Raw genomic sequence first — 12,253 nt, forward strand, 5'->3', positions numbered from 1 at the left:
GGAGTTTCCTGGGGGTGACTGTCCAGGAGAATAGAGAAAATTGAATGTGAATTGAAATATTAACTTTACTATGAAAAATTACCCTGTAAAATGGGACTGAATAAAGCAGCAAGTATCGTTCTGAGAAATCCAATTTCTTAGATGAAATCTTTAAATGTTTATGTGACTTTCACTTTCACTTCTCTTTAAACCAAGCAATCGCCTTTCAGTTTTCCTCAGGCATCTGAGGAACATAATATGGAAGGGTAAAATTAAATCATTAAGGTAATGTATGTTTGGGATGTGTGTCAGGTAAGATTCCTATTTTCAGCTTACACTGAGCTCTTAATTAACTGATGAGCTTAAGCAGCTGAGATACAGTAATAGTGCATTTAGTTAATTGGCTCATGTGAAACTTTATCCCTGCCAATAACTGTGACACTGGAATAAATTCAAGACATGGTGTTAGATCCTTTAACTAAGCTAATTTAATCATTGGTCATTGTAAAAACAGCCACCAACTTGGAGGCTTTTTTTTTTTGGTTGTTCCCTCCTGGAATTTGTGACTGCTGTGCTGGCAGCAGTGACACGGCAAGCGTGGCATGTTCAGCCAAAAAATCCTTGGGAACATGGAGCTGGCCATCTGTCCTGAGCATGATACCTTGAATTACCCAGATTTCAGGGTTTGCTGAAGGGTTTAATGCAGCAAAGCCAAATGAAGGCTGTGCTGAGATGGGGTCTGAACACTCTGCTGGCTCCTGAGGGAAAAACCTGAGGAGGATGGAGAGGGAATTCTGCAGGAGCCTGGAGTGCCAGGACAAGGGGAACGGGTTCACAGTGACAGAGATGGATACTGGGCAGGAATTCTTCCCTGTGAGGGTGGGGAGGCCCTGGAATGGGATTCCCAGAGAAGCTGTGGCTGCCCCATCCCTGGAAATGTCCAGCTGGGGCTTGGAGCAGGCTGGGATGGTGGAAAATGCCCATGGCAAAGGCTGGGACTGGCTGACTTTGAAATCTCTTCAACCCCAAACTATGCAATGACTTTATGAATTCTGGGTTTACTTGTAGTAAAAGCAATTCCCTGGTGGCATCATCCAGAAGGTTCAGCCCCACATTTAAACTCCCTCTGCACGAGTCCCTGCTGAGCAGGGTGTCCTGGGTGCTTTCAGCATCATCACACCTCATCAGGGTTTGGAGAAACCATCAGCCAAATATTTTTTGTCATTCTGGCAGGGTGAAAGATAAGGCTGCCTTTGATTTTTTTTTTTTTCCCTGAAAATTTTGCTAATGTTGGAAGCATCGTGGTGTGTTAAACACAGCCCAGATGTCCAGCAGATGGTTCTGTGTCCCTTGCCCAGCTCAGAATTCCTGGTGGCCTCGTGTGGCCGGGCTGTGGCTGCGTGACAGAGGCCAGCACTGGCCACACCATTCCCATGGCTCAGCCAGGAGAAAAGCCAGGCTTTGTTTAAACCCTGCTGAGCCAAACCCCACCTTGGCCCTGCTCAAAGCACGCAGAACTCGGCTGTCAGTGTGTGGGGAGATTTTTGGTGCTGCTCCTTTTCCCTGGAGGTGTCCAAGGAAGGTCTGGAGGTGGCACTCAGGGCTCTGGGCTGGTGACAAGGTGATCGCTGGGCACAGCTTGGACTTGATCTTGGAGGGCTTTTCCAACCTCAGTTGGAACTTTAAATCACTTTTTTAGCACTTTGTGCAGCTGCTTGTGACACAGAGGTCAGGGGGAGAACAATCTCAAGGAGGAAGGGAATTTGTGAGCCTGAACTGTCCATTTGCAGCTGGAACTGGCCATTCCCTGGTGTTAAATCCATGCTGCCCATGAGCCTGGAGCAGTGGGCAGTGCCCTGCCCCAGCAGTGCACCAGCACAGGTTGTCCAGTCAGGAATTTGCACTTTTATCTGATGTGTCTAAAGTTTCCCTGTGAACCCAAGAGACACAAAAGGCTTTTAGTACTTTAAAAGTGAAGTTGCTGAGTTGCATTCTTCCTCATGCTGAGATACAGAAAGCTCTGGGGTGGGGGTTTTTTGGGGTTTTTTTTATTGTGGGTTTTTTTTTGTTGTTTTGGTTTGGTTTTTCTTGCAGATAAGCTCTGTGCAGATTCCCACTGCATTCCCAGAGCTCTGCCTGCTCTGTGCTTCTCCTGTTTTGGGTGTGGGACTGCCCTGGTGCCAAGCTCAGCTGCAATTGAGTTGGAGTTTAATCCACACGCTGCAGAAGTCACAACAAACGTGTGCTCAGTGCAGCCTGTCTCAGGCAGAATATTTTTCATGCTGCTGACAGCTTCCTTAATGGTTCTTGTCACAGCTTTTAAAAAAGGCAGCCCAGTTGTGCCCTGTGGATGGTGCAGATTGAAGCTCTTGGTGCTTGCACACTGCGAGTTGGGGATGAGTAAATCGTTATCCTGTGCTGTATCCAGCTGAAAACATTCATCTGCCAGAGATAGGAGCGGTTTAAATTCCAGTGTAAACAGTGCTGACAGGTAATTGTGTTGATAATGTCTGTCCCCTGGAGCTGTTTCACCTCTCTGAACTTCCCTGGGAGGCTGGGGCTGACACTGAGCCGGGTTTTACAGCTCCTGCTTTTGGAGCCGAGTTCAGGCAAGCTGAGTTTGAGGCTCCAGGGTTCCTGTGCTGGGAAATAGCAGAGACAGATGGGCATCCCCTGGCCTGTGCCCTGCCTGGCAGCCTGCCTTCCTCATCCCTGCTCACCCCCTCGCCAGGATGTGGTGACTCCACCAAGGTGTTCCCTCCCTGGGATGTTTTTCTCTGTCCATAGGAGCTGTTGTATCATGAGCTGAATCAAAATGATTGAGAATCCTCTGCTGGGCAGACAGGACTCGGGAGTACCCACAGAGCTTTTGGAAATAATAATCATGGAAAAAAAAATGGTGGTTTGGGTTGGAAGAGACCTTAAAAATCATCTTGTTCAGGGCAGGGACAACTTCCACTGTCTCAAGCTGCTCCAAGCCCATCCTTGGAAAATTCCAGAGGTCCAGGGACACCCACAGCTTCTGTGGGCACCCTGTGCCCAGCACCCTGACAGGAAAACATTTATTCCCAGTATCCAGCCTAAATTCCCCCTTGCCAGCTGGCTGTGGGCTGGGAAGGCACCCTCAGGTGAGACAAAATGACCTGGTTTGAGTTCTGTTCAGGACATCCAGGGCTGTGGTGATCTGAGCAGATCCTGCCTGTGCTGGGATGAGCTGGGATCTCTGCAATGCCACAGAGGGAGCACATTTCCAAAGCTGCAGCTTTTATTTCTTCCTGCAACACTGCTGGCTCCTTTGAGGGGTGATGAGTGATGAGCTGCCCGGAAATCTCCTGATTCCTTCTGCAGTTTCTGCTGAAAATGATGGGAGAAATGGAAAATACAGTGGGATAGCTGGCAATTAGAGTCAGATTTTCTCTTTGTTCAGCTCATTCATATACCCCCATCCTCTCATGTTGTGTCTCCCATGCTGAGAAGCCTCTGGATTGACTCGAGGAAGGTTTAATGTGCACACAAAGGCAGGGATAAGTTGTCCAGAGCTGCCTGGAATTACCAGAGGAACTTGCATTTTTACTCCCTGCAGCCTCTTCTGGGCAGTTTTTGGTGTTGAGTAAGAATTGAGGAGAAGCAGGGAAGGATTCCCTGCCCAGCCCCATGTGCCAGGCTGGGAGCACTGGGTGGCACCAGTGATTGATTGTCCCCCTTGTCCCCAGAGGCACCACATCCATCATTTAGCACCAGCCTGGTTTCAGTGCTGCTGCTCAGCCTCATGGCCCTGCTGCTTCTTCCCCCCTCCATCTGATATTTTTTTTTTGTTGTTGTTGTTTATTTTCTTCCTTTCTTCACCTCCTTTCAGGTGGGAGAAAGGGGAAATTGCTCAGGGATTGCCTGGGGGGGTTTATTTCTTGTGTGCAGATGTGTCTCTGCTGGGTTTGCCTCTCTGAAAAGCTTCACAGTTTGTTACTTGGCTCAAAATTAATACTTTTGCCTGCACTTTTATAATGCTGCTTTGAATTTGCAGCCTGGTGTTTTAGTACACAACTATGTCAAGACATAACCTGAATTTCTACCAGGAAAGTAGTGTTCATTTTACCCTCATAAAAAACCATAAAACTTGACTTAGTTTCAAGCATTATCTTTCTGTCTATCTGTATTTATTTGGAAAGTTCACATAAGCTCTCTAGAAATGTTAATTGATTTCCTTGTTAGGAAAGCCTAATTGTCCTAATAATTCACTTTTAAGTGTTTGCCACTGTCCAATGCCGCTTGTGTTCCAAAATCCTCTTCTTGCCTTGGAAAAATGTAACCACCTTAAGAAGAAAATTGCTGCAAATCAGCAGCAAACAGATAAAATCCTGCCATTTTCCTGTTGTTGGGCACGCCTGTGCTATTTAATGTAATTTAAATTGTGTAAGCCTGTGTTGCTTAATGTAATTCAAATTGTCTGCTACTTAAATGCAATGAGGTGTCTCTTTCTCCCTGCCTTTTTTCCCTGGGTTTTTACACTTTTCCTTTGTCCTGGCTCTTCCAAGCACTGTTGTAATTCAGGATTACACTGGAGAACGACGCAAAGAAAATATTTAGGATGAACTGTGTGATATTGATACCAAATTACAGGGTACCTCATGAGGAAATTGGAGCAAAATGGATTTCAAATGGGACTCATTTGATTAAGTAGAGAAGTGCTTGGTGATTGTGGGGAGGGGAACCCTTGGGACTATTCCTAACAGAAACTTTCTGGGTAGCAAACCATTATTTGCATTTCATTTCTGTTAGAAAAAAACACTTTATTAGCAGCTGAGCCTCAGCAGGGAAGCAGTGTGGTAAAGAAAATCGTTTTGATCATTGGTTCAGTTTGTAAAACATTCCCTCAGCTTCTCCTGGCTGCCTCCAGGACATTGCTGGGTCTCCCTGGGTGGACATCCCCTCTCCTGCTGGAGCTGGGGGTGTTGGCAGCCCCAGTCCCACCTGGGTGTTCTCCTCTCTGGCCTCTGCAGCTCCGGGGCTGTGCTGTTCCCTCATCATTTCATCATTTCATGCACAGCCCTCAAATCCCATCTTTTCCACCCACAGCAGCTCCTGAACGTGTCATTCCCATTCCAAGAGATTTTATTCCTGCTCCTTTCCTCACAGGTCACTCCAAACCTTTTTCATCTCTCACCCCTTAAGCACTTGGCTTCACCTCTTGGATATTTTCTTAATCAAAACAAAGAAGTTAAATATATATATATATATATATATATATATATATTACCAGATCTTGCCAGCTTCTCCTAGTGCAACATTTCACCATTTTGATCTTGGAATATTTGGCTGTGCCTGCTCTTAACTCGTATTCCACTGATGGGTTGTCCCTCCCTGGTGCTGTTGGTTGTGTGTACCTCCTCCCACGGATCTGCAGGGATTGGGAAGCACAGCCAGGCCCTGTTCTTGTTACTCCAACAGCCTGAAGTGGAGCACATCCAACCCAGGTGGCTCCTCCTGGCTTTTCCATGCCCTGGGTGGGTTCTGGAAACTTTTCCACCACCAGACTGGGCCAATTTCCCCTGCTTTTTACAAAAGCTGTAAGAGGCTAATGCTGCAAGCAACATATGCTCACGTTTCCAAGGGAAAGGAGGAAATTCACTGTGGAGCACTTGCAGGGATGGAACAGCCACATTTGCATCCTAACTTTATTTTTGGAAGTAGGTAAAAGATGTTTGAAGGAATGGGGTGAGAGGGAAAACTCACGTGAGGCTGATGACAGCAGAGGTGTTTCCGCGAATAATTAAGATTTGTGCTCAGCTGCTTCAAGGCTGTTTCAGGTCTCATACAGAGTTACCTGGCAGGACAGAAACTGGGCAGGAGGAAGGTCCAGGGCACACCTGAAGCAGAGATCCTGCCCTTCTCCAGAGCTCTCAGCTTGGCCACGTCTGATTTGACACTGAAATATTCCCAATTTGATGATGGAATGCTGGAATTTGGGGGGGTATAAATTAGGAATTATGGGTTGTGTAGCTGGATATTGGCTTTTAATACAAGAATCCTGTGGCAGCAGCTGCTCCTGCTCATCTGGTCCCCCTCAGAAGAGGCACCAGTGATAACCACAGTGATATCCACAGTGATAGCGACATAACAAACACACCAGCTGCTCCAGAGAGCTTCCACAGAGACATTTCTTGACATTCTGTTAAGAAACTGATTTAAATATCTGGGTTTATCTGCATATGGAGCAGAGATAACCTTACAGATTCATTGCTTTGATGGGAAGCTGCGGGGAAGGGAAATAAATTTACAATTCAGGTTATAAAACAGTCTGCAAGGATTGGAGAAATACATTTTTCCTTCTGAAAAACAAGACTTTGTAGCTTGCCAGGAGTTCAGTGGGGCAGACAGGAGCAGCTGCCTCGAGGATCCCAGGGTAGGAGTCTGTCTGTGAAGGGAGAACAGGTAATGCTGCTGAATCCTACTGTGTGCCACTGCTCTGGGGCACTTTGAGGCATTAAACAGAATATTTAGGGTTAGAAAAGAACCAAGAGTTTGTGTCCAGGTGTGGGAATCCAGGGCTTCCCTCTGGCTGCCCTGGCAGGTCTGGGACCCTGGCAGGGGTCAGGAACCCCCTGGACAGAGCCCCCAGAGACACTGGCTGTGATCTCTGGCCATGGAAAAGAGTTTTCAATCTCACAGGATGAATTACCAGCTCTGAGGGTTTGATATCAGTAATAATTAAGTGTGGCACGGGTGCAAAAGTAAAATTTTAGGATTCTAGATGAGGGGTCCAAAGGGGACAAGATGGAGGAAATTGGGTGTGCCTTGTCCTTTTTCTCCTTCTTCATGCCCTCCATGTCTCACTGTGGTGTTGGCATTTTTCTGTTGGTTCAGGCTGGGGACACACTGTCCAACGTAGGTGACAGATATTGGCACGTTCTTGTAAATCCAGCCCAGGGAGTTTCTGGTATTTAATGTTTGTCACATCCCACTGAGGGCAGAGCCCCACACGCTGCCCTGCAGGACAGAGCTGGGCAGGGCAGCAGAACATGTGAGAGATCAACAGAATAAACAACCTGGAAACCAGCACAGATTAATTACAACTTCTTCTTTGGCAGTGGGGCTGACAGACAGAGACTTTCTCCAATCTCAGAATCATCAGTAGCTCAGATTCTGACATCCAGTCTTTGATCCATCACTACCTTTCCAAGCAGGTGTTGGAAGGGAGGTTTGGCTCCCATCCCTGGAGGTGCCCAGGGAATTCCTGGAGGTGGCACTCGGTGCTCTGGGCTGGGGACGAGGTGGGGATGGGACACTGGACTCGATGGGCTGGAAGGGCTTTTCCAACCTCAATTCTGTGGATTTTTTACCCCCTTTGGGGTGCCCAGCGCCACCTGCACACCTGAGCTGGTGGAACAACAGCCCAACTCATTTTGGCTGCTGATATTTCACTTTTTGAAAAGGAGACCGGTGCTGATTTTCATATTCCCTTCTAAATAAATCCCTTGCCAAAAATACCAACCGTTGGCCTCTGCTGAGAGGGTGACTTGGAGAATTGCTTCAGAGAGAACGTGCCTTCTTCTTGGCATTTAGAAAACAATCCCTGCTCTCGAGCAGGGTATTAATAATTTCTTACTCATGTTGAAGTGATGTAAGATGAAAAATTAATGTGGATGCTGCTTTCTCTCCTGGATCCTGCAAGCTGGTGGTGCCTCTGGTGTGCATGGTCTTAAATGAAGTCAACGTTTCCTTTTGAGCTCTAATTTCCTTCCAAAGTCAGGAACAGAAAACTGACACTGTAAATACTTTTAAGTGGTTCAGACTGTTGATGTTTGTTTCTTTATCAGCCTTGTTAACAGAAAAGGGAAAGTCCTTTGATGTGGTCCAAAAGTTTGGTTGTAGAAATTCACATGTTTTGCTTTAGTGACTAAAACATGGGCTGGAAAGAGAAATATTTGGGCCTTTTTACACATTATTTTTTTACATGGCATAAGTTTCTCACATCCTTTCTGTCCCATCTATCCACAGAGCTAAATAATGAATATTTCTTCAGGGAAGGCATAAAGCTTTTTGGGGATCCTTGAAGCACTTCTATTAAATGATAAACACGCCAAAGATCTTTTTAAATACTGGCTTGTGCTGAAGGCAGGTTGTGTTTAAAGGCTTAGTGCTGGGATGGATGGCTTGTTAGAGTGGATTTGGCTTTTGAGCCGTTGGGAGAGTCACTTTCTTCCACCACCCTTCCTTCCCACTCGGAAAAAAAGAGAATTTATCACCGGGTTTATCATCACTGCTGTCTGTGTAGGAAGGATGGGATCTCCAGGGAGGAGTTACTGGAGGCTGTGAGGATCTGAGCTTCTGCTGGAGGGAAGATAAATCAATTTTCAATAAATCTGGGTGCTGTCTGGGGCAGAGTGGGAAGCAGGGAGAGGAATGGGCTGCTGGGTTTGCAGTGGGGCTGCGGGAAGTGCCTTTAACCTGCTTCCATAATTGATGTCTGGGGACAAGGAGAGGCCCCTGTGGGACAAATCAGCATCCATTGAGTGGATGTGCAAACAGATGTGAGCTAAAGTGGAATGGAAAAAAAAAAAGATATCCACTGACCCAAATTTCTTACAGTCTGTCCTGTTCTGTCTGGCTGAAAATGTCATGCTCTGGCTGCTGAGCCTTAGTAAGGAAACAATTCCTTGTTGGAGTGTCTTTCCCACATATGTTTTTAGGATTTTAGAATGTACAGGGTTTCATGCACAAGCCCATTGCTTGAGGCTGCCCCAGCATCATCTCCCAGGCTTGGTGTGCTCAGCTGAGCCTTGGACTGGGAAAGGCTGGGCTCTGCCAGGAAATTTGGTGTTTTGTAAACACTGGGGTTTGCTGCTCTGCAATCTGCTAAATGGCCAGCACTCCTTTGAAAGGCAAATGGAAGCAGTCCCATGGAAGCAATCCCGTGGAAACAAAAAGCAAAAAATGCTTGTGGTCACTTGAAAGGATTCAGAAGTTTATTATTGTTGGGTTCTGCGTGGGACACGGAGGAGCAGCTGGAGTCGGTGGATGTGGGCCATGCAATTGTCATTTGCTCCTTTTAATTAGGAGCTGCCTTCAGTTTCTGTGCAAATGCATCTTCCAGAGGAGCCACCAGGACTGGAGGGATGGAGCAGCTCTGCTGGGATTGTTCAGCCTGGAGAGGAGAAGCTTTGGGGTGACACAGCTGTGGCCTCCCAGTGCCTGAAGGAGCTGCAGCTGGAGAGAAAGGAAAGGATGGAGAGGGGATTTCCAAGGGATGGAGTGACAGGGTACTGGGAATGGCTCCAAAGTGACAGGGAATAGGTTGGGATTGGATACTGGGAACAAATCCTTGGCTGTGTGGTCCCATCCCTGGCAGTGTCCAAGGGCAGGTTGGATGGGGTTGGAGCACCCTGGGGTGGTGGGAGGTGTCCTTGCCCATGGCAGGGGGTGGAATGAAATGATCTTTAAGGTTCTGTCCAACCCAAACCATTCTCACGTGTTTCTGAATCCAAAGAAAGCTCATTTTTCTGCACAGTTGGCAGTGTCACCTCACCAGCAGGAATCCTTCTCAAACTCCTCTTTTCCATGGCTTACACTTCAGGGTCATGAACGTGTCTGTCATCCTGAGCTGGCAAAGGAAGCTGATCATTCTTTGGGGTCAGATTGAATAAAGTTGTGTGGCTTAACCTCCTGTGGGGTTTTGGTCTCCTTAAAACCTCTGTGAACTTGGAATCTCCTGCTGCAGCACCAGGCACTGATGGGGATGAGAGCAGGAGTTTTAATCTGACAACTTTTCTACCTGTGTGATAACCTCAAAGTGGCTGTTACACAAAAATAGCTGCAGTTAAAGGGAAACAAATGGGTTTGTGTTTATTGAGAAGGAGGGAAATGCTCTTTAAACCTTGATGGATTCCTGGATTTCCAGGGGAAATCAGCAAGCAGGAGGATGCATTTGCACAGAAACAAGTCAGCTCCTAATTAAAAGTAGTAAATAATAATTGCATGGCCCACATCCATATCACCTCCCTTCTCCTAAGCTCCACGGTGCTTTGACCTCTTGGGAAAATCGAGGAGACTCCAAGGCTGGTTTTGACCATACAAAACTGCTAAAAACATAATTCCCTCAAGAAATGAAAATCTGAACCATGAGCATTATATGAATAATGCTCATCTTGCTGCATCACCTGGGAGCTGATGAACAAAAAGGACCAGGCTTGCAAACTGAGCTCTGGTGATGCCTTGGGAAGGCTGAGCTGGAATAGAGACCAGACAGAGCTACAGAATAAAGCAGGGATTTATTAAAGGATCTCCTCAATGGATGCACCTTGGGCAGCACAAGAGCCCAGCCAGGGCTGCACCCAAGGTGAACCAAAATGGCACAAAATGAACCCAAGGTGAACCAAAATGGCACAAAATGAACCCAAGATGGACCAAAATGGTCCCAAAATCCCTGACCAGTCACGGGTCTCTCCCTGGGATCAGTTCTGCTCCATTGGCACCTTGGAGTTCATTGTCCCATTCCAGCTTCAGCCCATCAGTCCCATCCTGCTAGTTTTTCTCTCTCCAGCCCACGCTGTTTGTGCTCCTGGGCTGAGGTTTGGATCATTTGTCCTTGGTGCCCAGCTGGAGCAGGAATTGTTTTGTCTCCCTGCTCACCATCCCCTGATGTGAATCCCAGACCCACTCACTAAAGCAGCACAGAATGTGTAAAATAGAAAAGCTACAACCTGAGGCGTCACTGTAAATCCAAAACAAAGCAACCAAAGAGAATTTTATGGTGTTATTTTGATGAATTCCCTTTTTGTCTTTGTCCCCCACAGTGGCTCTTGGTCGTAACCAGCCCCTGAAGAAGGAGAAGCCCAAATGGAAGAGCGATTACCCCATGACGGACGGGCAGCTCCGCAGTAAGAGGGATGAATTTTGGGACACAGCCCCGGCCTTCGAGGGCAGGAAGGAGATTTGGGATGCCCTCAAGGCTGCTGCCCACGCCTTTGAGAGCAATGACCACGAACTGGCACAAGCAATCATTGATGGTGCAAACATAACACTACCCCATGGTAGGTGCAGCTCACGAGGATGTGGCCCCTCCAAAGGGGAGCAGGTTAAAATAATGATGTTTTTACCCCCAAAAATCAGTGGATGGAGTGGTTTAAAATATCTGGGTTTCAATGTGGGTGTGCTCCTGTTCGGAGTTTCTGAGCAAAATGGTGTTATATAGAGAGGGACCAAGAAAATCTGCTTTTTTTGGTAGTTCCTGCAGTTGGAATGGATGATGTGGTCCATGGGAACACTCAGCTTGAGTCTGATCTTTCCAGGCATCATTTGGGACTTTTTGGAATCTCTTGGAACACCTGGATGCTCCAAGGCACCATTTTCATAACTTTTTTCCCAGCTTCTCTTCGTAAGGAAATAGATTGTTTTTCCCTCCTGATTTTAGGGGTTTCTTTGGCACTTGAACTGTTGGGATTTTTTTAAACTTTCTCTTCTAAAGAGCCTGAAAAACTCTCCCAAAAATTTGGGTCTGGCAATCTGCTGTTAGATCCTGTGTGAGATGAACTGCAAGCTCTTATTTTGGGTACTTTCCCCTTTGTTTTGTTATTCTGAATCCTGCTGGGTGGGTTTGATTTGTTTTCTGAGCTCTATTTCCCTCACTCCACAACACAGAAATAAATCATTTCCCCATGTTCCTAACAGAAATACAGTGAGAGGGGGCTGGAAAGAAATTACTGATCATTTGAAGTCACCATTCAGATAAATGGAAACAATAACTCAGAAAATGCATTTTTGCAGACCTAAGGGAGTTGCTGCATTGTTTTTAGTTGCTAAAATATCAATTGTGGGCGCCAGGAAAACTCAATTTTTATATAGGGATGCTGGAATAAAATACAGGTGACCTTTCATTGTGGTGTCTTCCTCAAATCAGGCTGCAGCCCCAAAATTGTCTTTAATGTGGGAAAGTTCTTCTCTGTGAGGGTCTGACTCTGGTTCTGACAATACAAAAACTTGATAAAAACATAATTATCTTAAAAAATGAGGATTTGGAGGCAGGAGCAGCAAGGGGGATATGATTTCTGTAATGAATTTGATCGGCCCAAATTAATGAGCTGTTTTGGCAGCGCTGGGTTGTGCATTCAGATGTCACACGAGGGGGAAAACATTGAATTTATGGCATCAAATCCTGCAGAGAAGGTGTTTGGCACGTCGGGTCTGTGTCAGAGTGGCAGAACAGCTTGGAACTGTGAGGGAGGAGTTGAATAAATCCAAAATTGAGGCAGTTTCATCCTGCCTGGAAGGCTCTGGCTGG

General features: G+C 46.5%; 1 protein-coding gene across 1 annotated transcript in view; it reads left to right on the forward strand.

Annotated features, from left to right (window-relative positions):
- Positions 1-12,253, forward strand: part of UBTD2 (ubiquitin domain containing 2) — a 41,615-nt gene that overhangs the window by 13,268 nt on the left and 16,094 nt on the right. The window contains exon 2 of the mRNA XM_021532123.3: positions 10,770-11,006. Within this exon, the coding sequence (XP_021387798.1) occupies positions 10,770-11,006 (237 nt within the window). The remainder of the gene's footprint in view (positions 1-10,769; positions 11,007-12,253) is intronic.

This window comes from Lonchura striata, chromosome 15 (assembly GCF_046129695.1).
Source record: "Lonchura striata isolate bLonStr1 chromosome 15, bLonStr1.mat, whole genome shotgun sequence".
Taxonomy (NCBI): Eukaryota; Metazoa; Chordata; class Aves; order Passeriformes; family Estrildidae; genus Lonchura; species Lonchura striata.